Genomic DNA, 26,301 nt, shown 5'->3' with positions numbered 1-26,301 from the left:
GTACATCTCTTCTGTGGGTCTTTGTATAAGTTTGAGGTAAAATTTCCCCAAAGTTTCCTTAACAGACTCCCTCCTACATTTCAATGGTCAGACTTGTATCATATGTCCATTTCTTAATCAGTCTCCAGCAAGGGGAATGGAATTATCCTGACTTTCCTGAGCCAATTAAGAGTCACCTCTGGGGCAAGGGAGAGATTCAACCTTCCCCAAAGTACTTGGTCTCCGAGCACCAAACAAGAGTGGGTTCCACTAGCCAGGAGGGAGGATGGAATATGGGGCATGGCCATTGGGGAGGCCCATTCTCTATGCAGGCTACATATCCATCTTCTCTGGGCAATCACCTGTCCATCTAGCTGGGTATTGATTGGTCTGCCTGTCTGTTGACCTGTCAGTCACTCCTGGAGACTCCCTGCCTATCCATGTCAGTGTGTGTGTCTATCTGTACCCCTGTTTATCCGTGTCTCTATTTGTCTTTTGGTCTGTCTATAAATAAATCTATTAATGACGTCATGTGTTTACTCAGTGTGTCTATCTGTCTCTGTCCATCCATCCATCTTGAATTTCTGTCCACTTCTGCCCTTCTCTCCCTCACCTGTCCCATATTTTTAAAATGGATAGCTCATTTCTCTTTTTCACCACAGAACAGTCTGAAATAACTCTTGAAACTCATCACTCTGGACAAAGCACTGACCACAGGGCCCACATCTCCTAGCAAAAGAGACAGAGGCAGGGAGAGACTGCCTGAGTTCCCACCCTCCACATTTCATGGTATATACCAACCATCTCCCCTCTTCCCAGGTCCTGCGCAGAGACTGGGCTGCTCATGGTCTCTACCCATGACGATCAGGTCCTTCCTAAGCTATCTGATCTTCCAGAGTGACTTTGTTCATTCATTTGTTCTTGAATGAATATTTATTGAGCACCTACTATGTGCCAGGCCCTTTCTTAGGTGATGGAGCTACAGAGAGGATACTTGGTCTTGCCCCTGTGGGGCTTACAGTCTATGGCCAGACACGGTCATACACAGCCACACTTACACGGGCTTATACACCATAACGGATGCTCCCATTGTGTGTAGACACAGGTTCTCAAATATACATTTAAAGACAAACACAGCCATACCTAGGCCTTGCTAGCCTCTGCAAACATTTGTTGAGCCTAATATGTATGTGGCACCTAAGTTAGTCCCTTTCAAAAAGCACACCTTACGCACACACACACACACACGTATACAGTTATGCATTTTACTGCCCTGGGACCCTGATAGGAGGACACAGGGAAGTGGCACAGAATTACTTCTGCCCCATCTAGTCTTGATCTTGAGTAATCACTTTTTGACCGCCAGTATCCCCAGTACAAAAGGGACAAGACCTGGCCCAGGGATGATCTACACCCTCTCGTTCTCCTGAACCGCTCATGTTCATTTATGGTGTAAAAGTTGCCTCTCATCTGTCACTGGGAGCACATCTCTTTCCTTCCTCCCCTCTCTACCTGTCTGGTCCCCTTCATGTCTCTGCTGAGTCTCCCCCGACAGTGCTCCTGCTTTTGCGTTTCCCTTCAGAGTGTGACTGTCTCTGTCTTTGTGTGGTGTCTGAGTATTAGGATAGAGTGATTGAATTTATGTCTGAGTATACATTTGAGCTGCTGTGTATTCCTACATGTGTCTGCTGTGGGTCTCTGCGTGTTTTTCTCCAAGAGTGTGGGTATGTATACACACACACACACACACACACACACACACACGGGCGCACACTTGGCTCCCCTAATATGCTGAACGGGCCATTACACCTCTTGCATGTGGGGCTGGGTGGGGAGCGGGGACAGAGGGAGGCAGCAGGATTCTGTAAGAACATTAAATCCCAAATAAAGTAGAAAATATTTTTTAAAATTACCAACTTCCCGTTTTCTCCGAAATGGAGTGAAACGAGGCTGGTCCCGAGGCAGGGGCTCCGCGGGGCCAGCCACTGGAAAGGGGCAGCGCTTTATTTTTTATTTTTGTAATAAGAGGAACTGAATTAGAAAAAACGGGGAAGGAAGAGCAGAGTCAGATTGTTAAAGGATTCAATGAGCTGTGGCCAATGTATTCGAAAGGTGCTTAAGGCAGCAGAGCCGCTCACCAAACACACGCGCACGCACACACGCACATACACTGTCACACACAGCCACACCAAGGCACCACATACCACCATCACACTCAGGCGACTGAGACAAAGACACATTCAACCACACTTGCATTGGGACACACATCCAGAGACACACGGACATGCAAACCCATCCCTGCACACCCCCACACGGCCAGTGTATGCTCCAAGAGGCACCCGTTCATCGCAGGTGCCAGGACAACTAACTCAGATACACCCTGAGACACAAAATCACCTATTTCCAACGGACACATGGGATGATGCGGATACCCAAACACGCACATTCACGGTCACACACAGACACACTCTCCACTCTTAGACCCACACAGATATTTTCGTATATTTTACTACAATTAGCAAATACATTTTGAACACCTGTATACTCCCTCCCACAACAGTTCATTGCAAATAGCTCACACTTACTAACACACTTGTTCTCTCACCCACACACCCTCTATGGCTGATATCCACCATGACACTCAGGCCTCCAGACACACCCACACCTTCACACACAGTCACCCAACACAACCCATGTGCAATTATTAACAATGACCCCAAAGATTTATAGAGAGACTTACAGTTGAATGTGAGCTCAGAGAGGTTAAATGACCTTCCCCAACCACATACAAGCAACAAGCCAAGCCAGGATGAGAGTCCTATTTAAAAATTTAAGTTGCCAACAGCAGAGAGCTGAACAAACACAAACACACAGGGTCTTGGTCTTGCTCACACATTCTCTTGAACTCAGCCTCACGCTCACTTATGTAGCTGGTTACATTTCACACACACACACAGACATACACACACTCCCACCTGACTAACCTGCATGTGCTGTGCCCACATTTGTACACACGGTCACCCCCTTCTACCCCCCTTTCTGGTTTTCTGTTTCTCCAGCTGCTTCCTAACCTTACCATCCCTGGATAGCCTAAGCCAAGGTAAGTGTTTAGGGGACAGCGTTTAGGGCATGAGCCAGGCTCTTCCTCTCAGTTACACCTCTGACCACTTTCCTCCCACCCCACCAAAAGCAACCCCAGCCCCTCCCCCAGGGCCTGGGAAAGGTGAGCTCTGGCTCCCCTCGCCCCAGTCCTCCTGCACACTCTAACCAGGGGGACATTAAAAAGTGCTGACAGGGCAGGGGAGAGGCCACCTGCCTGCTCACCAGTCGGGCTGCTTTCATCTCAGCTGCCTCCTGTGCAGCCGCCGCCCTGGCCTTCCCTCCCCCAGGTCCCTCTTTATTAATCTGGCTTCGTCTGGCCAGTCCAGAGCCGCCTAGTCGCCCCTATCACCCCTCTCCCTCCAGCACCAGTGGGGGAGGCTCCAGCTCCCCAACGTCCCAGGGCCCCGCCAGGCGGAGGCTCCATTCCTGCATCAATCATCCGGGGGCCACCAAGAGTGCCTCCAACAGTCCAGGAAGCTCATTCTCCTCCAGATTTATGGCGGGAGATGGGGGTCTCCCATGTCCCCCACTGACACGCACACACATCACACACCAAGCCTCACCTGGCCAGGCCATGCATGCCATACACTGACAGTCCTACATTCACACTGCACAGCAACACACCCACACCCTCAGCCACACCCACTGTTGTTATACGGAGCAACACACAACACCCATAATGACAGCCACATACAAGGACACCTAGGGGAGACATACACCAATAGCCATGTGGTAACACAGCCACCTGCAGTGACCATCATTAAGAGCACACAGTCAACACATTCACACACAGGCACCCACACATGATGACACAAGACACCAACATCACACACTAGGACACGCTACCACTCAGCTCATTGGCTGCCCATAATGATAATCAGATGGTACCTGGCTCAAGTATGCGTGTTCAGCTTTTCAGTCATGTCTGACTCTTTGTGACCCTGTGGACTGTAGCCTACGTGGCTCCTCTGTCCATGGAATTTTCCAGGCAAGAATACTGGAGGGGGTTGCCATTTCGTACTCTAGGGGCTCTTCCTAACCCAGGGATCAAATCTGCATCTCTTAGCATCTCCTGCTTTGGCAGGCAGATTCTTTGGCACTCAATAACTTAATATTTATTGAATGAATAAATGATACAATCATAGCACATTCACACACCACACTGCACACATATACCTTAGAGCTGAAATGCATATGCCATAAAAAACAGAAACAAACTCTGCTAGTACCACCCCAAGCAGCATGTAACTGAGGTCAGAAAAGCAGACAGAAGGAGGAGATGAAATGAAAGGAACCCAGCTGGGACAGGGTTGGGCACAAGTCATTCAGTTGCTTTTGCAACTGGAAACAAGTTTCCGAAACACAAATCTAATTCCAGTACTTCTCAACAGCCTGCACTGCCACCTTATACACAGCGCCTGTATGCCTGCCCAGCCACAGCCCTACTTCCTACGTTCAGGTCACGCTGGGCTCCTTTCATTCCTCATCCCACTCAGCTCCCTCCTTCCACTGGGCTTTGCTTACACTGCTGCCTCCACCTGGAACTCTTCTCTCCTCTGTTCTCCTAGTTTACATTCAGCTTTTGGCTTCAGGTCACTTGCTCACTAGGTTAAATCCCTCATGCTATAGACTGAATGTCTGTGCACCCCTCCAAAGTCATACGTTGAAATCTAATCCCCACTATGATGGTATCTGGAGGTGGGGCCTTTGGGCGGCGATTGGTGCCCTTATGAGAGGGATTCCAGAGAGCTCCCTTGCCCTTCTGCAGTGTGCGGACCCAGTGAGAAGACAGTCATCTATGAACAAGGAGGGGGCCCTCAACAGAAACTAATCCTGTTGGTGTCTTGATCTTGGACTCCCCAGCCTCTGAAACAGTAAGAAATAAATTTCTGTTGTTTATAAGCGCCTCAGTCTATGTGTTTTGTTCTAAAAGCCCCAAAGGACTGACATGGCACTTATAAGCCCTCCTTATTAAACGGCTGATCCCTCCATTATGGTGCTCTTCACAGATACAGTTTTTCAGTTTCCACCACTGGACTGAAGGCCCTATGAGAGCAGTGTCTGCTTTTGCTTTCACTGACTCCCAGGACTGCTACCTAATAGTCCTGAGGGCCTACCCTGTACCCAGCGCATAGCAGGTGCTCAATAAACATCTAAATGACTGAATGACAAACACAAAGTACATAACAGAACACTAGAGGGACAGCTTGGCTAGTTAATAAGTCCTAGAATGCCAGAACTGGGAAGATCATGGGGAATTCCTGAGTGTTTGCTCTTGCTGTGTGACTCTGGGCAAGTCTCTTCATTTCTCTGGGCCTCATTTCCTCACCTGTAAATGAAGACATCTGTGGAGCTCCAGGCGCTCGGGAGTACCCACGCTGCTGTGGGCAAGGATGGGAGCAAAGGTGAGCAAAAAACTTCAGCCACAGCATTTCTGCTTTTATCTGTGTGTATGCGTGTGTGTGTGTATTTAGAATTGAAGGTTCTAAATTTTAAATTTGAAATCCCTGAACTAGGCGATCTCTAGCTGCCTTCTGGAATATTACAACAGAAGCAGAATAGTTCCAAAACAGGAAGATGCCAGAGCACGTGCTGCTTTTTATCTGCAAAGTTATCTAAGTGGACCCCCATCTGCAAAATCGACAGAGGAAGTAGCAATAAGAATTGAATGAGGCCAATTGGTGGAGGATTCCTCGAGGAGAGGAGTTTTCAACATCCTCTGCTGATTCCTAAGTCTGGTGACAGACTCAGAGACCAGGGAGTTGGTGGGGGAGGGATAGGGAACCATTTCTCAGAAGGGACTGTGATCAAAGCAACATACAAAAAAAGGCAAGTCCTGCCTGAATAGGGTTAGCAGAAGACAATGGGGGAGGGGGAGAAGGGCACAGGGTGGCCCACAAGCTTTCTGAAAAGCCCACGTGCACTGAGGATGGCAAAAAGGAAAAAACTCTGTAGTCCAGTCTCCTTACAGGAACTGAACTTTATCCTGGAGAAGGGAAGGCTGAGGGTACAGGAGGTGAGAATCGCTGACTCTGGAGGGCAGGGTGGAAAGGCCAGATAAATCAAGATAGTTACATGACATGGGCTGTTTTTCTCTGTTTCTTGAGGCAGGGAAAGAGGAAATAATAGCCTAAACTAGGGGTTAAAAGAGGAGCAGAGAAAGGCCAGGAGTGGAGCCAGGAGAACTCTCCTACTTCGTACCTGCGGTGGGGGTGGCTCTTCGGGAGCCCCTCAGCTCAGAGGGGTGCTTCCGCTCCTGCTCCCTCAGTCTCAGTGTCTCCTCTGTCTCACATACCCGCTTTACAACAACCTGCCTCGGGAACCTCGATTCTCGTTTTCCTTGAGTTCCCAAACTTCTCCAGCCCACCAGCCATCCTTACCCACTGCCTCCCTCCTTTAGCGGCCCCTCTGCCTATCTCTGGCCTCCACCTACTGCTGTCCTGAAGTCACTTGCTCTGGAAGCAGTCAGCCCCAGGCCTCTTCTCTGGGGTATCTGGCGCTGGTGATGCCCTCCTGGACGCTTTCTGACCTCTCCTAGTTCTCCAACCTCTCTGATTCTCTCCCAGCAACTCTTCTTACCTGTAGAAGGGGCCAAGGCTCAGTCTGAAGGTTTTCAGTGCTTTCCTCTCTACACTCTCTCCCATGACCAACTTATCTACAAGCAGGACTTTAAATTCAACTAGCAACCCCATAGGAATGACCCTCAAAGGGGCCCTCTTTTATATGTGTATTGAGCGTACTCAATAATGTGGATTAATGACTCCCAAATCGGTACTTCAGTCCTGACTTTCAACCAGCATCCCCAGTTCCTCACTAGACATCTCCTTCCAGATTCCCTATCACTACACACTAAATTCACTGTGACCACCTGAGTCCCAAACCAGCTCACCTCTCCCAGAATTCTCTCCTAGGTCATGTGTCTGCTAGGTCAGGTTCAGCCCACTCTCCATTCATGCATCTTCACACTGGGAGTTTTCCTTCAAGTGTCCCTTAGGTTGCTGCTTATTCGCATAAATCAGCCCCAAATCTAGTCCAATTCATGAGTCTTTCTTCCAGGGTTTGGTCCAGATTCTCCCCCTCTTACCCACTGTCTTCCCTGACTGCATGAGTGGTCTCCCTAAGTATGCCATGCTCTCACCCAGAACCCCACGGCTTTCCATTTCTCTGCTCAGTGTCCAGAGCCCTCAGTCTTACCTTCTAGGATGTGCTCTCAGCCTCCTCTGCAGCCCTAACCCTTCCCTTCCCTCCAGGAACACTTGCTTCCAAGAGTCTAATTCTCCCCAGCCAGGCAGATCTTCAAGCTCCTCCCGACACTTGTTTGAGCTGCTCCCAGTCTCTGGAATTGGAATTGGAATTAATACCAAGCATCCTTTCTAGCTAAGCTTCTCCTGCACATTCTCAACTGGGAAATGACTGCACAGTGTTAACACTCCTGATTCCACCAAAACCCAGGAGCTCCTCCTGGCCACATCAAGAAAAACATCCCTGGTTGAGAACCACTGGTACGATACGGTTCTCTCACTTTTCTCCCACTACTTGATCCTTTGTAAATTACCTGTATGTTCCAAGATCTCCTTTCACTTCTCTATAAGTTCTTAGCTTCTGGCTGGAGGCTATGAGGATAATGACAAATAATAATGGCAGCATCCTCTTACGTAGCACTTTTTATGTACTAGACCCTGTTTTAAGTCCTTTTCATATATTAATCTACTTAAGCCTCACAAAAATCTGTGAGCTAGCATTATTATCCCTTCTTTTCAGATGAAGAAAGTGAGGAAGAAATTAATTTGTTCAAGGTCACTTACCTAGTAAGTAGTGATTAAAAGGCACAGCAGAAAGCACATGCTTGGGAATCAGAAAAACCAAACACTTAACTCTGACATCGACTGGCTGGGTGGCCTCAATCAACTAAGTTACTTTCCCTCTCTGAACCTCAATTTCCTCATTTATAAAGTAGTAATAATAATAATAGCATCTACCTAATTCATGGATGGGTTTCCCTGGCAGCTCAGTGGTAAAGAATCCACCTGCCAAAGCAGGAGATGCAGGTTCGATCCCTGTCTACAACATGGCTCTTCCCAGTGTCTGCTCAATCTCTTCCTCTCCAACTGTCCAAGCTCTCCAACCTCTCAATCTCTTCCTCTCCAAGCTCCTTCTCCCCTGTCCTCCCCCAGGCTCATAAAGCTTTGCTGCAGCTTGTTTTTCAGACTTCAGCCCATCTCCAGCCCTCTGTATATTTCTCAAAGGATAACCCAGAATGGTCTACACTTATTGCCCCATTTCTTATCCACAAACTCACTCTTTAACCCCTACTATTCTGCTGACCTCTTAATCACCAACTCTAAGGACCTTCACTTACCTGCTTCTTATACCAAATGAGGCTACTGGAGTTTGAGCTCTGACTGCCGCTCCTATGTTCTCTCCAGCTCAATGGCCTCCATTCTCTGGGTTCCATTCCTGCTTCCTTGAGCAGTGCTTCTCTGGATGGGAAGTATGTTCACACCTGGCCCTGGAAACCTCTTCTCTCTTCTGTCTCCTGCTGCTAAGTCGCTTCAGTCATGTCCGACTCTGTGCGACCCCACAGACAGCAGCCCACCAGGCTCCCCCGTCCCTGGGATTCTCCAGGCAAGAACACTGGAGTGTGTTGCCATTTCCTTCTCCAATGTGTGAAAGTGAAAAGTGAAAGAGAAGTCGCTCCGTCATGTCCGACTCTTCGCGACCCCGTGGTCTGCAGCCTACCAGGCTCCTCCATCCATGGGATTTTTCCAGGCAAGAGTACTGGGTGCTCTCAACTGCTCCTCAAGCCTCAACCCTCACCATCCCTGCTGAGAGCCCAACCCCCAGTAGCCTTCCTCTGGCTTCCAGTCTCGCCCCTCCCACCACAGCCAGACCACTCCGTCTTCTTCACTTACTCTGCTCTGACAGTGGTCCCAGCTCTCTAAGCAAGGTGGTCTCTCTACAGTCTTCCAAACCTCAGATGGATTCAGGCTCCGCTATAGACAGATGTCTCACCCTCTCATCCCAGTATTTTTTGTTTCCTTAATTTTCATAGAATCATTGAACAAATGTAACTAAAAATAAATTCCACCCATTTTAAGGTGTAGCTCCAGCTGCCTGGCTCTAAGGAGCCCTCTATAGGCTCTCACCTACCTCTGACCTCCTAGGTGTTTACCAGCAGAACCCACAAACCCCTACCTGACTCTAAGGAGCCCCCCTTTCCCTAGGTAACGTATGAGTTGTCTCCCCCACCATGCTTTGGGATATCCAAAGGCTTAGAAAGTAGGGTGTCCTCACAAGGTCCTTCCAGGACCAAACTGAGGGAGACTGCATCAGGTGGCATCTAAGATCTCTTCTAATTCCAGTGTCCAAGGATTTGAAATTTGAGGATTCTTTCTAGAATGTTCCTCTGGGAAGATCTTCAGAGCTTCTGGAAGGTGTTTTCAGTCAGGAGACATCCTCATGTTCATGAGCAGCTGACAAGAGTGCCCCCTTTTGGCGAGTTGAACCCCAAGAGAAACCAGGCAGGTCTAACATTATTCTGTATGTGAAGGCAGGGGAGAGGAAACTGACTGAGCAGAAACTGACTCCCTCTCCTCAAGTAAGTCAGGAAATTCAGGGAGACTTTTCAAAATCTCATCACATAGGCTCACCTTCCCCTCCCCATTCTCTCTCTCTCTCTCTCTCTCTCTCACACACACACACACACACACACACACACACATACACACATTTCGCTGGTACATTCTGGGAGCAGAAAAGTTCCCCCAGAACCTTAAGGAGTATTCACCTCCCCTCTTAGAACCAAAAAGAGAATAGTCAGAAGCCTGGGCTTGATGTCTCACCATAAATCACGAAGCATGACTGCCCCCGTGGGGCTTCACTGAGCATCACAGTCTCCACCACTTCATCTTCGTGGCCCCATCAAGATGTAACAAACCTCCAGCTCCAGCTCCTCAAGAAAACGCCAATGTACCCCAACACACCCTCTCTGCTCCTTCCCCCCAGTACACTTTGATCTCATTCCCTTCAACAACACATTACATTCAGCATTACAATACACTGACACACCCCCATCACTCTCCAACAATGCCAGCACCCCAGCTCCTCTATGGCCCTCCTTACATCAGCCTCCTCAGGTCTCAAACACCCATTCTGGGCTTAAACATTGTGTCCCTGTCCCCAGACCCATCCTCCTCCTCCCAACATCTTGGCTAAATAATCTAGAGAGAAAGACTGTGTACTCTTGATCACCACACTGTCCTTGTGTGCTCTGAGAAACAGAACTAATGCATACGAGGTCGTCTTGTATGTCCTGGGTCAGTTTCTCAGAATGCCATGGACATCAGAATCACCTGAGGAGCTGACTAAAAAGATTCCTGAGCTTCATCCAGAACTACCAAATGACTGCTGGTAGAGCCACAAATCTATACTTTCAACAAGCTCCTCTGGGTGATTCCTGTAACTGTTTAGAATCATTGCCCTAGACGCCTGACTCATTCAGTCCTAACAACTCTATGAACTTGGCAGTGTTATTCTACTTCAAGTAGTTAAGGAACTCAAGACAAACAAAACTTGGTTTAGGTAAATTGCGAACAGTCAGTTGGCCAGCCCATGGCAGGAGATTTGGGTTGGTCCATGACTCCACAGAAATGAAGCTCTTGGTGCCAAGGAGCCCTCCTGCCAGAGGATCACCTCTCTGCACGCTGGGCTCTGTGCCAGGGCAGACAAGAGGCTGCGTGCATAGTAGCTCAGGCCAGAATGCTCAGCTGTAACAGGAGCCACACCTGAATTCCACGTCTGTTTGTCTTCTTGCCACACGGGAGCCTCAGGCCAGTCACACATCAGCAGAACGGCCCCGCGGGCTCCCTGCAGTGGGGAGTGCAGGAAGGGCAGCTGCGGCCTTGCTGCCCATTTGGCTCCCGCTGTGGACTAGGGATCTCGGCATGGAGTGAGGGCGCCACGCTGTGACAGAAGTGAGGACTACATGTCCTGGGAAGGACGCTGGGAAGGTGTTGCTGAGGTCCAAGCATGCAGATTCCTTACTGCCACACTGCCCCGTTTCTCTACCTGCTCTCACACTGATCCCTATCCTAGACCCCTTCTAAGTGACCCCCAGTTGCCCGACTTCGGGAAATCCAGGATGAAATTCGCAGGCCAATGCCTCTGGGTACCCATAGGAAGTGAGGAAAAGTAGGTCCCCGTGTGTGTCAGTCGTCAAGTCACGTCCGACTGTTGCGACCCCAGAAACTGTACCTCGCCAGGCTCCTTTGTCCATAGAATTCTCTAGGCAAGAATACTGGAGTGGGTTGCCATTTCCTTCTCCAGGGGATCTTCCCAATCCAGGGATTGATCCCGGGTCTCCTGCATTGCAGGAAGATTCTTTACTGTCTGAGCTACTAGGGAAGCCTCCCAAGTAGCAGGAAAGTGCTCCAGATACAACCATCTTTGCCAGGGGTCACTTCTGCCCTTCATCCCAGAACCTCAGCACCACAGAATTTCTGGAAACTTTCTGGCAGTATTCAAGCCTAACACCACACTGGCTGCTTGTTCAAAATATTCTCTCTTGTCACCGACCTCCTTAGGAAAATGGACCTCAGAATTGGACCCAGTATTCCAGAGGTGGCCTGACAGTCTCAGAAAACAGTGGGGTAAGCATTTCCCTTTATTTGGCTGCTCCTTTTTGGTTAATGCAGTTCATGATGGTATTTGAGGTTTTAGCAGTCACATCATACAGCTGACTCATATTGAGTTTACAGTCAACCAAACCCCCCAGGTCTTTTCTTCATGAACCGCTGTCAAGCTTGGTCCGCTCCCCCCACCCAGTACTTATGTCATTGATTTTGTTTTAACCTAAGTGCAGGACTCTACATTTATCCCTGTTAAATTTAATCTTGTTGGTTCCAGCCCAGTGTTCCAGCCTGTTGAAATCGTTTTGAATCCTGACTCTTTCATGCAAAGTATTAGCTGCCCCTCCTAGCTCTATCACCTGAAAACTTGATGAGCCTGCCGCCTTGGTCAGTTGTCAATAAAAATGTCAGAGGACACAGGCCCAGACTGAGCCCTAAGGCATACTGCTGCAGACATCTTTCTAGTCTAGGCTGATGTGGATCCAATATCAACCTTCACTGGGTCTCGTTTTCACCAAGCTTCATGACCATTTGGTTCAGATGTTTCTACTATGTCTACAGATACTGAGAGACGCTGCTGGCTGCACCGCTGGAAATTTCTCTTATGCCAGGGCTGGCCCAATCATGGCCATGCCCTCTTTCTACTCTCCTAACCTCATTTACTTAACCCTAACTCTAGGGGACTGCAGAACTCCACCGGTGCCCACTCCTGCAACTCTCGAGGTGTTAAGATGCATCTAAGCTTCAGAATCTCCCTGGGTGTCACCAACTATTGCTATTTCCTATCCTATCACCCTGCGCCTCCTCTGTGACTTTCTTCTCACACCTGAATTCTCTCTCTTCTGCTGCCTTCTCTGTCTACAACTAGGCTTGCTGGCCTCCCTCACTTAAAAAGCCTTCTCCTGTCTGCCTCCTTACACTGTGATTGGCTTCAGCCTCCATCCTTCTCTTGAAAGTGCAAATACTTCCAACCTCACCTCCCATGTCTCCTGAACCTTCAACAGTCCTCCATTCCTCAGCTGAGTAACCACACTGCCCAGTGAGTGAGCAGTGATGGTAGAGATGGTTGGGATTTGGGAGTCTGAACTGGAAGATTCACAACCAAGCCTGACAGACCAGGTCTAGTCAACTATGGGAGCTTCATAAAGCAGAGCCTGGGAGCCCTAAACCCTAAAGCGAGGCTGTGGTTAAATAACCAAGGTAAGCAGGAAGTTCACATCAACTGAGATGTGAGATCAGAGCCCAGGCAGATAGGGCAAGAGAATATCTGGAAGCAGTCTGGTTATAGCCAAGAGCAGCAAATGTGGAGAAGTTTGAGCCAGGGAACTTCTAGTGTATTTCCTCCACGGGCTGAAGCCAGACCTAGGGCCACATAGATGGGAAAAGATGGCCCAGCCAGGGTAGGGACAATGAGAATAGAGAGGCGGGCAGGGACTGCACTTTTCCTGAGCCTTTCCCTCAGCTATCAATCAGCTGTTAGGAACCTTGAAAAATCTCTAGTTCGGAGGTGGCATGCAAAAAAGTCAGTCACACAGGTCACAGAGGTGAGATAAACCAGTTATTAGGTACCAAAGTGAAGAGTGGTGACTGGCAAACTGGAAGGAATGTGCCCAAAGTGGTGGTAGATACTCAGCGTGAGCCAACTGTTGTCAAATGAGAAATGTGATTTAACTGTTGCCAGATCTTCTAATTTTCCAGAGAAACCAAGTTTTTGTTTTTCAAGTTTATCCTAAATGTTGCCAACCAACTCCAAAAACTTTGAAAACCCATGTCTGTAGCTATGATTTGACCCACGGTGGCCATCTTAACTGCTGCCAGTGCTTGAAGAATGAGTGGTACATGGATAGGCTGAGTGGGTGGGTCTGTTATAATACTAATGCTACATGCAGTTTCCCTGGGAGGTGTCTGATACTTTTGTGTTTAGGGATACTTTTGTGTGTAGAAAATAATTATCCAGAAATTAAGAGTCATAATCAATTTTCAAAGTTCATATTCAAAATCCTAGTTCTTGCCTAAGCTGTTAAGTTCAGCTTGCAAACCTTATTGTTTATAAAACAAAGGAGTTATGTAAGGTTAATATATTTTATTTCCTTAAGTACTTCATTTATCTGACTAAAACAAACCTTCCCAAGTACTTATCATATCACCAATAAATCACACTAATACAGCAAATCTCAAATCATTTCAAATCTTCCAAAACAACAGAGACTTGGCAAGATTTCAACTTAAAATTAAAGCCTAAATAAATTATTCAACACTCTTTAGTTGATATTATAAGGTAAACCTATCAAACTAAAAGGCAAATTCTCCCTCTTATGTTAAAGGATTTAAAAAGATTCAAGTAAACACAGTAATGCTGCAGGTTCCATGTTCTTAAACATGCCTATCCTTCATTCTAAGTTCTCCAGAGTTAAAAGATGCTTTCCTGTCAAGGAAACAACGGATACTGCCCAATATATTTTAGAGGTTGCCTTCTCAGATGGTTAAGATGGTAAAACAACCAGAAACACTGATTGGGCTGCTGACTATATTCTAAAAAGGGACCCAGAAATTCCTTATTGTCTCTGAAAGCCTTATCACAGGGCTTCCATTACCTAATGAGTTGGTCCCCAGCTCCTATCCCTGAGTTTCGTGTGCTTCAGTACCTACTACATTTTCTCAGACATTTGGAACCCCACCTAGGCTGTCAGATACCTTGTTTAGGTCGTGCATTTCCTCGGCTCTGAAAACACTTAAAAGGCTTTCCATCTTGAAGATTTCTGTTTCTTTTTATATTCTTCCTTTCTGGAAAGACCACAAGTTTTAGAGGTATTAAGATGACAGAAGGCTGAATGTAAGACTTTCCTCACAACTTTGATTTGTAGTCACAATTTCTAAGGTTTTCCTGGCAGAACTCTGATCTCATCCATAGTTCACCGACTTGTCCCTGTCTTTCACTCCACACAGCCTCCTCATCGACTGACTTTTCCCTCTAGCATTCAGCACCCACCTTCTTTCTTCAAACTCATTTCTCAACACCATGGTTTCTTCACCCACCCCCATGCCAATGAGATGACAGAGAACCCCTACTCCAGCTCCAATATAGCAGAGCCCTGCACTCTTCTCCCTAAATTCTTTCTCATACTCCTTAGGGTAACTGATCTCATCCTAGACAAGGGAATTCTGATATTACTTGTTCACACTAAGGCATGGACAACTGAGTTCCTTTTACTGGGTAAACTAGATGCTTCCTAAAGGAACAGTAGGGAACTGAGAACTTCCAGATGGATTTAGAAAAGGCAGAGGAACCAGAGATCAAATTGTCAACATCCATTGGATCATAGAAAAAGCAAGAGAGTTCAAAAAAAACATCTACTTCTGCTTTTTGACTACTCCAAAGCCTTTCACTGTTTGGATCACAACAAGCTGTGGAAAATTCTTAAACAGGTGGGAATACCAGACCACTTTACCTGCCTCCTGAGAAATCTGTATGCAGGTCAAGAAGCAACAGTTAGAACTGGACATGGAACAAGACTGTTCCAAATTGGGAAAGAGTATGTCAAGGCTGTATATTGTCACTCTGTTTATTTAATTGATATGTCAAGTACATTATGTGAAATGCTGGGCTGGATGAAGCACAAGCTGGAATCAAGATTTCCGGGAGAAATATCAATAACCTCAGATATGCAGATGACACCACCCTTATGGCAGAAAGTGAAGAGGAACTAAAGAGCCTCTTGATGAAAGTGAAAGGAGAGTGAAAAAGCTGGCTTAAAACTCAACATTCAAAAAACTAAGATCATAGCATCCAGATCTATCACTTCATGGCAAATAGATGGGGCAACAATGGAAACAGTGACAGACTTTTTCTTGGCTCCAAAATGACTGCAGATGGTGACTGTAGCCATGAAGTTAAAAGATGTTTGATCCTTGGAAGAAAAGCTATGACCAACCTAGACAGCATATTAAAAAGCAGAGGCATTACTTTGCCGACAAAGGTCCATCTAGTCAAAGCTATGGTTTTTCCAGTAGTCACATATGGATGTGAGTTGGACCATAAAGCAAGCTGAGCACCGAAGAATTGATGCTTTTGAACTGTGGTACTAGAGAAGACTCTTTAGAGTCCCTTGAACTGTGAGGTCAAACCAGTCAGTCCTAAAGGAAATCAGACCTGAATATTCACTGGAAGGACTGATGCTGAAGCTGAAGCTCCAATACTTTGGCCACCTGATGCTAAGAACCGACTCACTGGGAAAGACTCTGATGCTGGGAAAGATTGAAGACAGGATGAGAAGGGGATAACAGAGGATGAGATGATTGGATGGCATCACCAACTTGATGAACATGAGTTTTAGCAAACTCTGGGAGTTGGTGATGGACAAGGAAGCCTGGGCTGCTGTAGTCCATGGAGTTGCAAAGAGCTGGACATGACTGAGCGACTGAACTGAACTGAAGAGAAAGGAAAGGGAATTTATATTTACTGGGCACTTACTAGGGAGGCTTCCCTGATAGCTCAGTTGGTAAAGAATCCTCCTGCAATGCAGGAGACCCTGGTTTGATTCCTGGGTCGGGAAGGCTACCCACTCCAGTATTCTTGGGCTTCCCTGTGGCTCAGCTGGTAAAGAATATGCCTGCAATGCGAGAGACCTGGATTCAATCCCTGGGTTGAGAAGATCCCCTGGAGAAAGGAAAGGCTACCCACACCAGTATCCTGGCCTGGAGAATTCCATGGACTGTATAGTCCATTGGGTCGCAAAGAGTTGGACACAACTGAGCAACTTTCACTAACTACTGCTGCTGCTACTGCTGCTAAGTCGCTTCAGTTGTGTCCAACTCTGTGCGACCCCATAGACGGCAGCCCACTAGGCTCCTCTGTTCCTGGGATTCTCCAGGCAAGAATACTGGAGTGGGTTGCCATTTCCTTCCCCAATGCATGAAAGTAAAAAGTGAAAGTGAAGTCGCTCAGTCGTGCCCAACCCTTAGTGACCCCATGGACTGCAGCCTACCAGGCTCCTCCGTCCATGGGGTTTTCCAGGCAAGAGTACTGGAGTGGGTTGCCATTGCCTTCTCCGTTCACTAATTACTACGGAGGTACTAATCATCGAGTTGTTTACTTGAGGTAAACAACTCATGTCCAGCTCATTCATTCCTAATAGCCACTCAAAGGGGCCTGCTAAGAAAGCGAAGTTCAGAGACAGTATAAGTAATCTGACCATCTCAGCACTGGGAGTGGTGAAACTGATTCAAACCTAATCCACAGAACTCCAAAACTCACAGCCTTTGTCAGCACACTGCTTTTCCTTCTTAAACCAAAACAGGATCCTTAGCAAACAAATGTTAGCAGAGTGAAAGGACAGTGTTTAGGTGGGAAACAACATTGCTTTACTGTCTCCTGTTGAAAATGTGAGAGGCTCTTATCTGTGAACTCCTGCAATTCTGTGACCCACCACTCTGGGAAAGCTCTCTAAACCCTGACCCCAACCACCACAGACAGTGCTCAGTTTAGACAGCATGCTCACATATATTGTCCCATCAACCCCGTGAAGGAGGCAGTAGTCATACTAGCCACTGTTAAGGAAGAGACTGAAGCATGGAGACAAGTGTGTCCAAAGTCACCCAGCCTATGAAAAGCATCTGAGAGTCACACATAGGTTCATGGCCCCTGAGCCTTGTGTTCCTTCCACTTAGCCACAGCGTGTCATCCAGACACCCTCCTGCCCCATTTCCTTCATTCTACAGGAATGGTACAATAAACCAGATGGTAGAATGAATCAGATGGTAATCTAGAGCCTAGGTCTCTGCTTCTGTTCCTTAAGACCCCATCCTAGCCAACCCATCTTTGTCCCCATCTCTGCCTTTCACAGACTTTGTCTTTCACAACCTGATCTTTTCCATTTTGCTTCCCCCACCCCAATATATCTGTGATTCCACTTCACATATTAACTTCAGGGTCAGGGGAGGATTAAAAAAGCCCAGCCCTCCAAGTACTAACTAAATACTGAGTCTTCATAATAAACCATTTTCTGAGTGCCCATACTGAATTGAGTGTTTTAAAAACATCATCACACGGAACTTCCCTGGTGGTGCAGAGGCTAAGATTCCACGTTCCCAATGCAGGGGGCCCAGGTTCAATCCCTGGTTGAGGAATTAGATCCCACATGCTACAGCTAAGACCCAGTGCAGTTAAATATATACATATTTTTAAAATCATGAGAGAATAGCATGGAAACATATACATTACCATATGTAAAACTGACAGCAAGTGCGAATTTGCTGTGTGATGCAGAGTTTGGACAGGTATTCTGTAATGGCCTAGAGGGCTGGGATGGGAGTGGAGGAGTGGGGGAGGGTTTGGGAGGGAGGGACATGCATGTGCCTGTGTGGCTGATTCATGTTGATGTGTGGCAAGGGTTGGCACAGTATTGTGGGGCAATTATCCTCCAATTAAAAAAAAATCATCACAAACGCTCCTAACAATGTTGCAAGCCATGTGCTATTTTCAACCCCTCACAGGTGAAATGGCAGAGACAGAGACTTAAGAGAGTATAGTTAAGAAATGGACAATAGGGATTTAAGCCCAGGAGTCGCATCCAATGCCTCCATTCTTGTCAAAAACATCACATAAGGCCCATGAAAACAATGACTGTACTGACTGTAAAGTGGGTGGGGTTTTGCTCCAACAAATCAAAAGCTCACTATTCAAAAACTTGGAGGGGAATTTAACAAGCCCATGTGCTACCTCTAGATGAGCATGGCAGCTTCTGTGCCAACCTCCTTGCCCCCATGCCCCTGCCACACCCACCTTACACCTGTTGTGCCGACAGCCCACACACTTTCAGTGCCTCTGATCCCCTTTGTGGCAGCAGGTCTGAGGTTTTTAATTTTCACTGACAGTGTGTTTCAGGTATTTTTAATATAATTGAAAACAACTATCAGAAGATCATTCCCCAGCAATGGCAGTATAGTAGAGTCCTTGTAAAAAATAAGTTGGAGATCACCAAGAAGGGGTGCTTAGTTGCTCAGTCGTGTCCGACTCTTTGCAACACCATGGGCTGTAGCCTGCCAGGCTCTTCTGTCCATGAGGAGATTCTCCAGGCAAGAACACAGGAGTGAGCTGACATGCCCTCCTCCAGGGGATCTTCCCAACCCAGGGATTGAACCCAGGTCTCCAGCATTGCAGGCGGATTCTTTACTGTCTGAGCCACCAGGAAAACTCAACAAGGGGTAGGAAATGGTAACACGAGCAGGAAATTTGTGCTCCTATCTCTGTTCTGCTCATGACCTGACAACTAGACTTGCTCTGGGAGTAGAAGCAGGACATTTGTCAGAAAGCGAGATGGGAAGAGAAGTAAAGGCTTTGAGAGACAAGGCTAGGTACAATGACAAATGAGTCTGAGCTATGGAACATTCACCCTGCTAAGCCTTTCTTTACATACTTGATTTCATGTAACCTTAACAAGGTAGGTAATTTATACCCATATATATGAAGTTTCAGGCAGTGTCATTTGCTCAAGGTCACATAAGATGACAGACCTAGGATTCAAAGCCAAATATGCCAAGTCCTCATTCTCAACCATGACCCTATATTGCACCACACACTACACATTCAAGAGGTAACAGAACCTAGCTCAGAAGTAGCTTGGATTTGGAGATCAGTGGTAGAGCTTTCCTGAAGAGCAGGACTGACCTCAATGACCAAGTAAGTTTTAAGTAAACTGAAAAAAAACACAGCAACATGTTCTTTGGCCAAAGGAAAGGCTGCCAAGGTCCAGGGCGAAAGACATCTAGATGTGACTGCAAAGTGACTACAGAATGGCCTGAAGTCCAAAGATGGCTTGGCACCTGCTAGAGAGGTCTTCTTCACCCACAGGGCTGGAAGCCAGGGTCAGATGCAAAGGGATATGAGTGGCTCACAGTGGGGAGGGCAGTGGCAGGGGGTGAAGGCAGAACCTAGGAGATCAGTGGGTATCAGCGTGGAGAAGGCTGAGCATTCCAGGCAATCAGAGTACATCTCGGGCTGACGCCCAAATACTGGATCTAGCATCTCTTCCGCGCAGGGAGGCAGAGTGTAACTCCAAAGGCCAGAATGCAGTCTTCTGAGAAGGCAGTGATGGGGTTACAACTGAGCAAGTCAAATCCATTTGCATTCCAGGACAAACCTGGGCTGACAACCAAAACGATTTTCAAAGGTTTCTCTGGACAACCAAAGGGTTTTCTTCTTTTGGGGGTCCACTGTCTAGCTCCTTCCTAGAAGTGATTCCTAAAACGCTTAAACACAGAGGAAGAGAGTGTTTGCTTGGGGGAACTGGGAGAGAGATAAGCCAGAGGAGAAACTTAAGCCTTTCACTTCTCCCAAACCCTGGTTGTCTTCCATGAATCAGCTTAGACTGTGTGACTTCTTGCAGGAAGCCTGTGAACACCTGAGCCTGTCAGGTGCTTCTCCTCTGCAGACCTGGGACACCAACTGCCTGCTTGATGGCCGCAATGAACTGAGCACAAGTGGGTAGAGACGGGCCCTGGGTCTGGAACAGAAATGCTCCAGAGGCTCCACGAATGGTAGCTAGTAAAGATCCCAGTCTTGTATTTTTCTGAATTCTCTTCTGAATGCCCTTCTGTCCTAGAATAACCACATGCATAACTTAAATACATGAAATAACATCGCACCGAGGGGGCCTGACTTAGCTGCTGCAATGGTATAAGGCTGGCAATAGCTTCTTCAGGTATAATGGACACTCATCCAGCTGCCTTCAGCCCTCAGAGTCTAAGGAGAGCCTGCACCTAACAGCTTCTCATGCCGGCCCTGGGCTGGTGTAGAGGAAAAATCTGGCTGACCAAGCAGAAGGCATCAGATTCTACCCTGTTTCCCTCCAAGGTGGGTTTAAGATACCAAGGCTCTTCTGTCTGTCCCCATCTCAATATGAACTTCTCCAGCATAATTAATTCTTCCTTACGCTTTTTTTGAGTGAAGGTATCACTAAAATTGAGTTTCTGAATAAGTCACATAAAAAAATACAACCACAACTACCACAGCCATTTATTATGTGCTTGCCAGGCACTGTGCTAAAGCTTTACAAACATTGTTTCCATCAATTCATCAGCCCTGAGGTAGATATTTTCAACACCCACTCCCTCTCCCTACACAGGTATCATTATAGTTGAGGAAACTTGAGGCTCACAAAGGTCAACTCAATCAACAAGATCCAGCCCAGCCGGTAGGTAGCAGAACTACAGATCTGAACCAAATACATCTGATTCCCAAATCCATGCTTTCATACACTAAATTGTTACGCTGTTTCTCACTGGAAGTTAAAGGATACATGCCCCTTCCTAAAACATCACCTGAAGACCAGATTCAGATGGGGAAAGCAAGGCCCAATTTTTTAAAACTCCTCTAACCAGCTATTGTACTAAAGACCTGGAGGAGTGAAGTGACAGTCTGGTTATATAAGCTGACCACTGGGTCCCTGTGTCCTGCTACCCTGGCTTCCCGTGTCTTTCTCGTCTAAGACCCTCCATTCCTGACACATGACTACTCAGTGTGCTTCTCCCTTTCAGCAAATACTGAAACACAGAAGTGAGCCAATTTGGTGACTTGGAGCATCACCAAAGAAACCTGAGAGCAACTGGGGGACATTTGCAAAACACCCACCAAACCTCAACTGCTGGACCCTAAAGCACACCAATGCATGTAGACAGAAGCACAAACTTCAGTTCTTCCCTCTAGGCTTGCCAGGCTCAGCTCTACTCCTAGGGACTCTCCTGCTCAGTCTCTACTCAACGGTCCTCCCCTGTCTGTGACTCTGGATTCCCTCCTCTCATTCCTCACTGGAGGTCTCACTAAACACAGGCCCTTGGGACTCAAGGCTGCCCACGTTTGAGGCTTTGTCCCACAGAATCACACCAAAAGTGCTCAGCAGGACTCTGCTGAGGACCCTAAACCCTATGAGGATTGAATGGAACTGGCTGAAGACTAGCAGAAAGGGCTCCCAGAGTAAGCAAAGCCAAACCAGGATGTGCAGACATGACAAAGGACTGGATGGCAAGAGAACAGAGCAGACACACAACAAACAGGTCCACAGAACAACTGCAGATCAAAAAAGGAAGACGAAGGGACCCTAGAGAAAGTCAACCCAAACACCTCAGCCAGGCATCTTCTGAGAAAGTGACTGTTCACAAAAAGGACCTTGGTGACGGGGCTGCTGGAGAAGAGACTAGGCAGGGAGAGGAGAAGAGGAGAAACTGGGGGAAGGGGGGGAAGGGGTACTCTGGACAAGGAAGCTGGAACATCTCTTTAGAGCAGGCAATTTGAGAGGATACCAGAGAAGCGGGCTGGGGCTGGAGGGAAGCACTAGAGGTACCAGAAAAAGGGAAGATGACACAGGCAGAAAGGCCAGGGCGTCTGGAAGTCCACAAGCATTTCTTAAGTGTATCCCTATATCCAACTTGTTTGGGTAAAACTGACCACTGAGGACCCCTCTCTGCAGTCCTACTGACCTCTGCATTGGATTTTGAACAGTAAAAGACCCAGAGGTAGGGAAGTTAGCAAGGGGAGAGACAGTCCTATCCATACTAAGTTCCCACTTTGAGGAGACAATGAAACACCACCACCGCCATTCCTGCCTCCAATCCCTGAGAAAGCCTCTCACCTAAGGAATCACCAACATGTAAGTCACAAAACTGAGAAATAACTGATGCAAATACTGTCCATGAGCTTCGAAGAATCAGAAGGATGAGAGACAAGGTGACATGGAGACATAAGATCCAAGTAGGGACTCTTCACACTTTTAACACTCAGCCTGTTCCTCTCATCACCTGCTCACACATCAGGGCCTTCCACATAACTACAGCCACAATGATATGTGAGGGGGGAGGCCCAGGGGCTCTGATGAGCCCAAGGACCGGGAGGAGCCTGGAGGTTGAGCTTTGCTCTCCACTCATCTTCTTCCTCTCTCAACAGCCCCTAATCTTGTCCTCACAGGGTGCATGACACTTGGCTTCATAACCTCTGGGTATTTCGTGTGCTTTCCTCTCCAACTAAAGAGGCTCCTGGAGGATAGAAGAGCAGGTTCTCTCCACATCCTTCGGTGTTGGACTCTAACAGATTCTTGTCAGAGGTGGGGTATCTGTAGTGTTGATTACAAAAACATTTTCCACAAACAAGAAACACGTCAAAACCATTCTATTGCTATTCTTTGCCCTATCGCTTGCATTTGACACACCTTCTCAGCTCACACCTCTAGATGTCTGTCCCTGTATCTACCTCAGCCTGGGGAAGGGGCCCACCCAGCCTTTGTTAAGAAACAGCTCAGCCTGTGGAGGAAACAATGAAAGGGTATGTGGCCCAAGAATTTCTGGGGGACAGAGGGAGGGTCTCGTCACATTGGGTTGGCCATTGATAAGGATCCTTCCCCTCTCTGTCTCCTAACAGATTCAGATTAATGATCGCTCATTCCTAATTGTCAAATTTCTTTTCCTTCATCCTGTGTCTAATCACCAGTGACAGAAACCATTACGCAAATGAGAGCAGACGACTTCCCCCAACTGTTCGCGTTGGTAAAAACCTTGTAATTTAGAGCTCTGATTTGTAGGAGAAGCTGGTCTCCCCCAGGCATCCTGGGCATCTGCTCAACTGATGCCCAGAACAGCCCCTCCTCCATCCCCCAACTCCAACCCCCCAACAAATATTAGACTTCACAAGAGAGTGGTTTCCTCTGTACCTGCTGGTTTAAAAATAGGAGCATGCAACATGGCTGACCTCTATACAGGCCCAAACCCCCACCTTTCCCTCGTGTCTGCCCTCATGCTGTTAGTTAGGATAGGTGTTAAGCAACAGGGCAGAGATGCTTCCTCTGCAACAAGCAGAATTTGTACCTGAACAGCCCTAGCTTAGCTATGTGAAGGGAAGGGCCTCAATCTTTTCATTAGGGAAAATGCAGGCAGCAGAACATGAATCACAGTTCTCAGTGAACTTCCAGACCTAGATCTTCAATGCTCCAGATCCACAAGCATGCTGGGAGAAGTGACCAGACCTATTCAAGGACACACAAGTCAATGGGATCCAGAACTGTTTCCCTGTAACTCATTTCAGAACTCTTTTTAACTCCACAGTATGGCTTCCTGGCATTTTCCCCAAGAAGTGTTTGCTGGAGCCCAGAAGAGCTTTTACCCTGAGCTGTATTCTTTTGGGCTAAGCCTGTCTGTACTAGATACTGCCCAGTGGGTGAGATCTGAGCAAGGCTTGTAGTTCAGAGGAGGTACGATAAGTGAGTCTACATAGCTTGCTAGGGAAGCACAGCAGGGTGTTTGTAGCCAAATAGTACTAGGTTTGAATCCTGATTGCCACCGATCACTTACTCTTGAGCTGTAAAATAAGAATACCTACCTTGCAGGATAGCGAGGAACAAAGACAAAAGCACTTGACATTAGGTGTCTTAATAGTCAGGGGTCCTTGTTGTATTACCCAAGAATCAAGACCCAACCTGTGAAGGCCCCTCCACCTTGGTCAGACATGGGTGGGCACCCAGAGAAGATCAGCTGAGAGGACCAAGCCATCACCCACATCTTTGAGGAATGAGCCAGGAAGGCTGCAGACATGCTGAGGAGAATGCAAAGAATGCGCTATATTTCAAAATGTGAAGGTGGTCGATTTATCCTTCCTCTGTCCTGTTTTCTTTGCTGCGTTCCTTTTTCCCAAAAGAGATGGAGGGATGGAGACCACTGCGGTCACATTTTCCAGCATTGGCTATATTTGAAAGAACTACACTTTAGAAGGTACCGTGTTTGAACACCCACACTGCATCAGAGAACCCCAGCATGGGGTACTAAAAATAAACACCCCACCCCAAAACACACACAGGTGCGCTCATGCACACACACACGCGCATCCTCTCAGTCCATCAGTGCACTGTAACTATGAACTGAGCTCTGGGGGTGAGAGCCACAGCTCAGACACTGGGAGTAAACCTTTGGCAAAAAAAAGGGGAAAAATGAACACAGACTTCCAACTCCTTTTTCCTTCCAGAGAGAAGGGATGTGGAGATGGGAGTGGAGGTGACAGGACGCAGGGCTACCACACTGCCCAATTCCAAGGGCCCCACTTCCACCACTCAAGCCCTTTGAGTTGTGCAGTGCCCAGTGACCCAGCTGTAAGCTGCAGCCCTGAGAGGGGTTCCCACAAGTAACTATGAACAGAAAAGGAATTCCACTCCATGCTCCACCAGTTGCCCTGACTTTTGAGAGTGTTTGTGGAACATTACAGTGGGGTCTGACAGAGGTGCTGGCTTCAAGAGGCAAGGCTACATTTCTGCCCTTGCCATGAGGTGGATGACAGGTGGTGAGTTAGCTGCCTCAGCTTGACCCCACTTAGTCTACTTGAGACAGGAAGCTCCACAGACGTAGCAGAGGACTTGGCCTGGGCAGGGAAGGTCGAGGATCTGGAGGCTCTAGCCAGTAGGTCTCAGGCAGGTTGTTGCAGTGAGGCCTGACCAACATCCAATGGCTAAAAATGAGTTTATAAGCTTTAGACCAGGTCAGGCAGTATTGCCTTGGAGTTCCCGCTGTATGTTCCACTGGACAAGGTTAAGCAGTAGAAACTTGGTCAGCAGAGAGGCAGGCCAGTGTAGACACACATGCACACACACATCCACAAGAGGCTTGCACCCTTAGAACCGACAGAAGCCACTGCTAGAGGACTCCTCTGGCACCCAGGACAGAGAGCAAGAGCTGGTGCTGAAAGAAGGAAGCTGAATGTAAAAACTCCTGTAATTTGGACGTTTTGCACAATCCTTGGTTCTTTGTCCCAAGGTGCTTTTCTGTGTATGGCTTGAGCTTGAAGGTCCAAGTTGGAACCCTGCCTAATTCACTCTCCTAGGAAGCTACTGAGGCTCTCAGAGGAAAGCCTCCCCCTCCCGCTTTCTCCCATTAGAGTCCTGTGGCATTCCTACCAGCCTAGAGCCTCGCTCTGTGAAAACTGGGAGGGGGCAGACTGATCTCACGGACAGGATAGCTGTGGCCCTGTAGCCCAGATGTGGGGGCATCCGAGCGCATCTCCTCTCTCTCAGGCTGAGGCACTGAGGTTGCAGGAGACAGAGCCGAGAGCCAGAAGTGGCATCCTGACCCACAAGGAGGGAGCGAGGAAGAAACACATACACGCGTGTGCAGGCACACACACGCACACACACCCCGAGGTTGACAGACTAACACACAGACATGATGACAACCAGAAGCTGGGGACTCCACACACTGAATGCAGGACTTTAGGGGGCAGAGAGGGAAGGTGCTGGGGCACAGAGGCAAGGGTAAGAAGTCCCTCCGAATGGGAGTGGAGTGCCAACCACCCTGCCTTGCCCCAAACACCTGCCTCCAGGGCCATGGCAAGAGTCCAGTCCATTAAGTGCAGCGTGCAATACTAGCGCTTGGAGTCTCCTGTCCTCATCAATGAAGCGGTGTGGACGGGCTAGCAGTCACCTGGCAGGAGGCTTTGACTCCTGGCAGGCTAGTTGTATCGGCCCTTGATCATTGTGTTCAACAAGGGCCCCACCTGTGGAAAGACATGAGGAGCCAGTCAGAACTGTCTGTCCTCTAGCCCCAGAGCAGGACAGGGTGTGTTTGGAGA

At 47.8% G+C, this 26,301-nt stretch overlaps 1 protein-coding gene across 10 annotated transcripts in view; it reads right to left on the bottom strand.

Moving 5' to 3' along the window:
• HIF1AN (hypoxia inducible factor 1 subunit alpha inhibitor) overlaps positions 1-26,301 on the bottom strand; it is a 60,017-nt gene that overhangs the window by 19,321 nt on the left and 14,395 nt on the right. For 6 of the 10 annotated variants that reach the window (XM_069566915.1, XM_069566917.1, XM_069566919.1 and 3 more), the window contains one exon: positions 20,698-26,226. In XM_069566915.1, the coding sequence (XP_069423016.1) occupies positions 26,182-26,226 (45 nt within the window). In that variant the 3' untranslated portion in view covers positions 20,698-26,181. Of the gene's footprint in view, positions 1-13,776; positions 14,493-20,697; positions 26,227-26,301 lie in introns of those variants that run through there. The other 4 variants (XR_011252033.1, XR_011252034.1, XR_011252032.1 and 1 more) reach the window with 3 other exon arrangements.

This window comes from Ovis canadensis, chromosome 22 (assembly GCF_042477335.2).
Source record: "Ovis canadensis isolate MfBH-ARS-UI-01 breed Bighorn chromosome 22, ARS-UI_OviCan_v2, whole genome shotgun sequence".
Classification (NCBI taxonomy): Eukaryota; Metazoa; Chordata; class Mammalia; order Artiodactyla; family Bovidae; genus Ovis; species Ovis canadensis.
The sequence above is the reverse complement of the archived record's forward strand: the minus strand, read 5'-3'. Positions and strand labels throughout refer to the sequence as shown.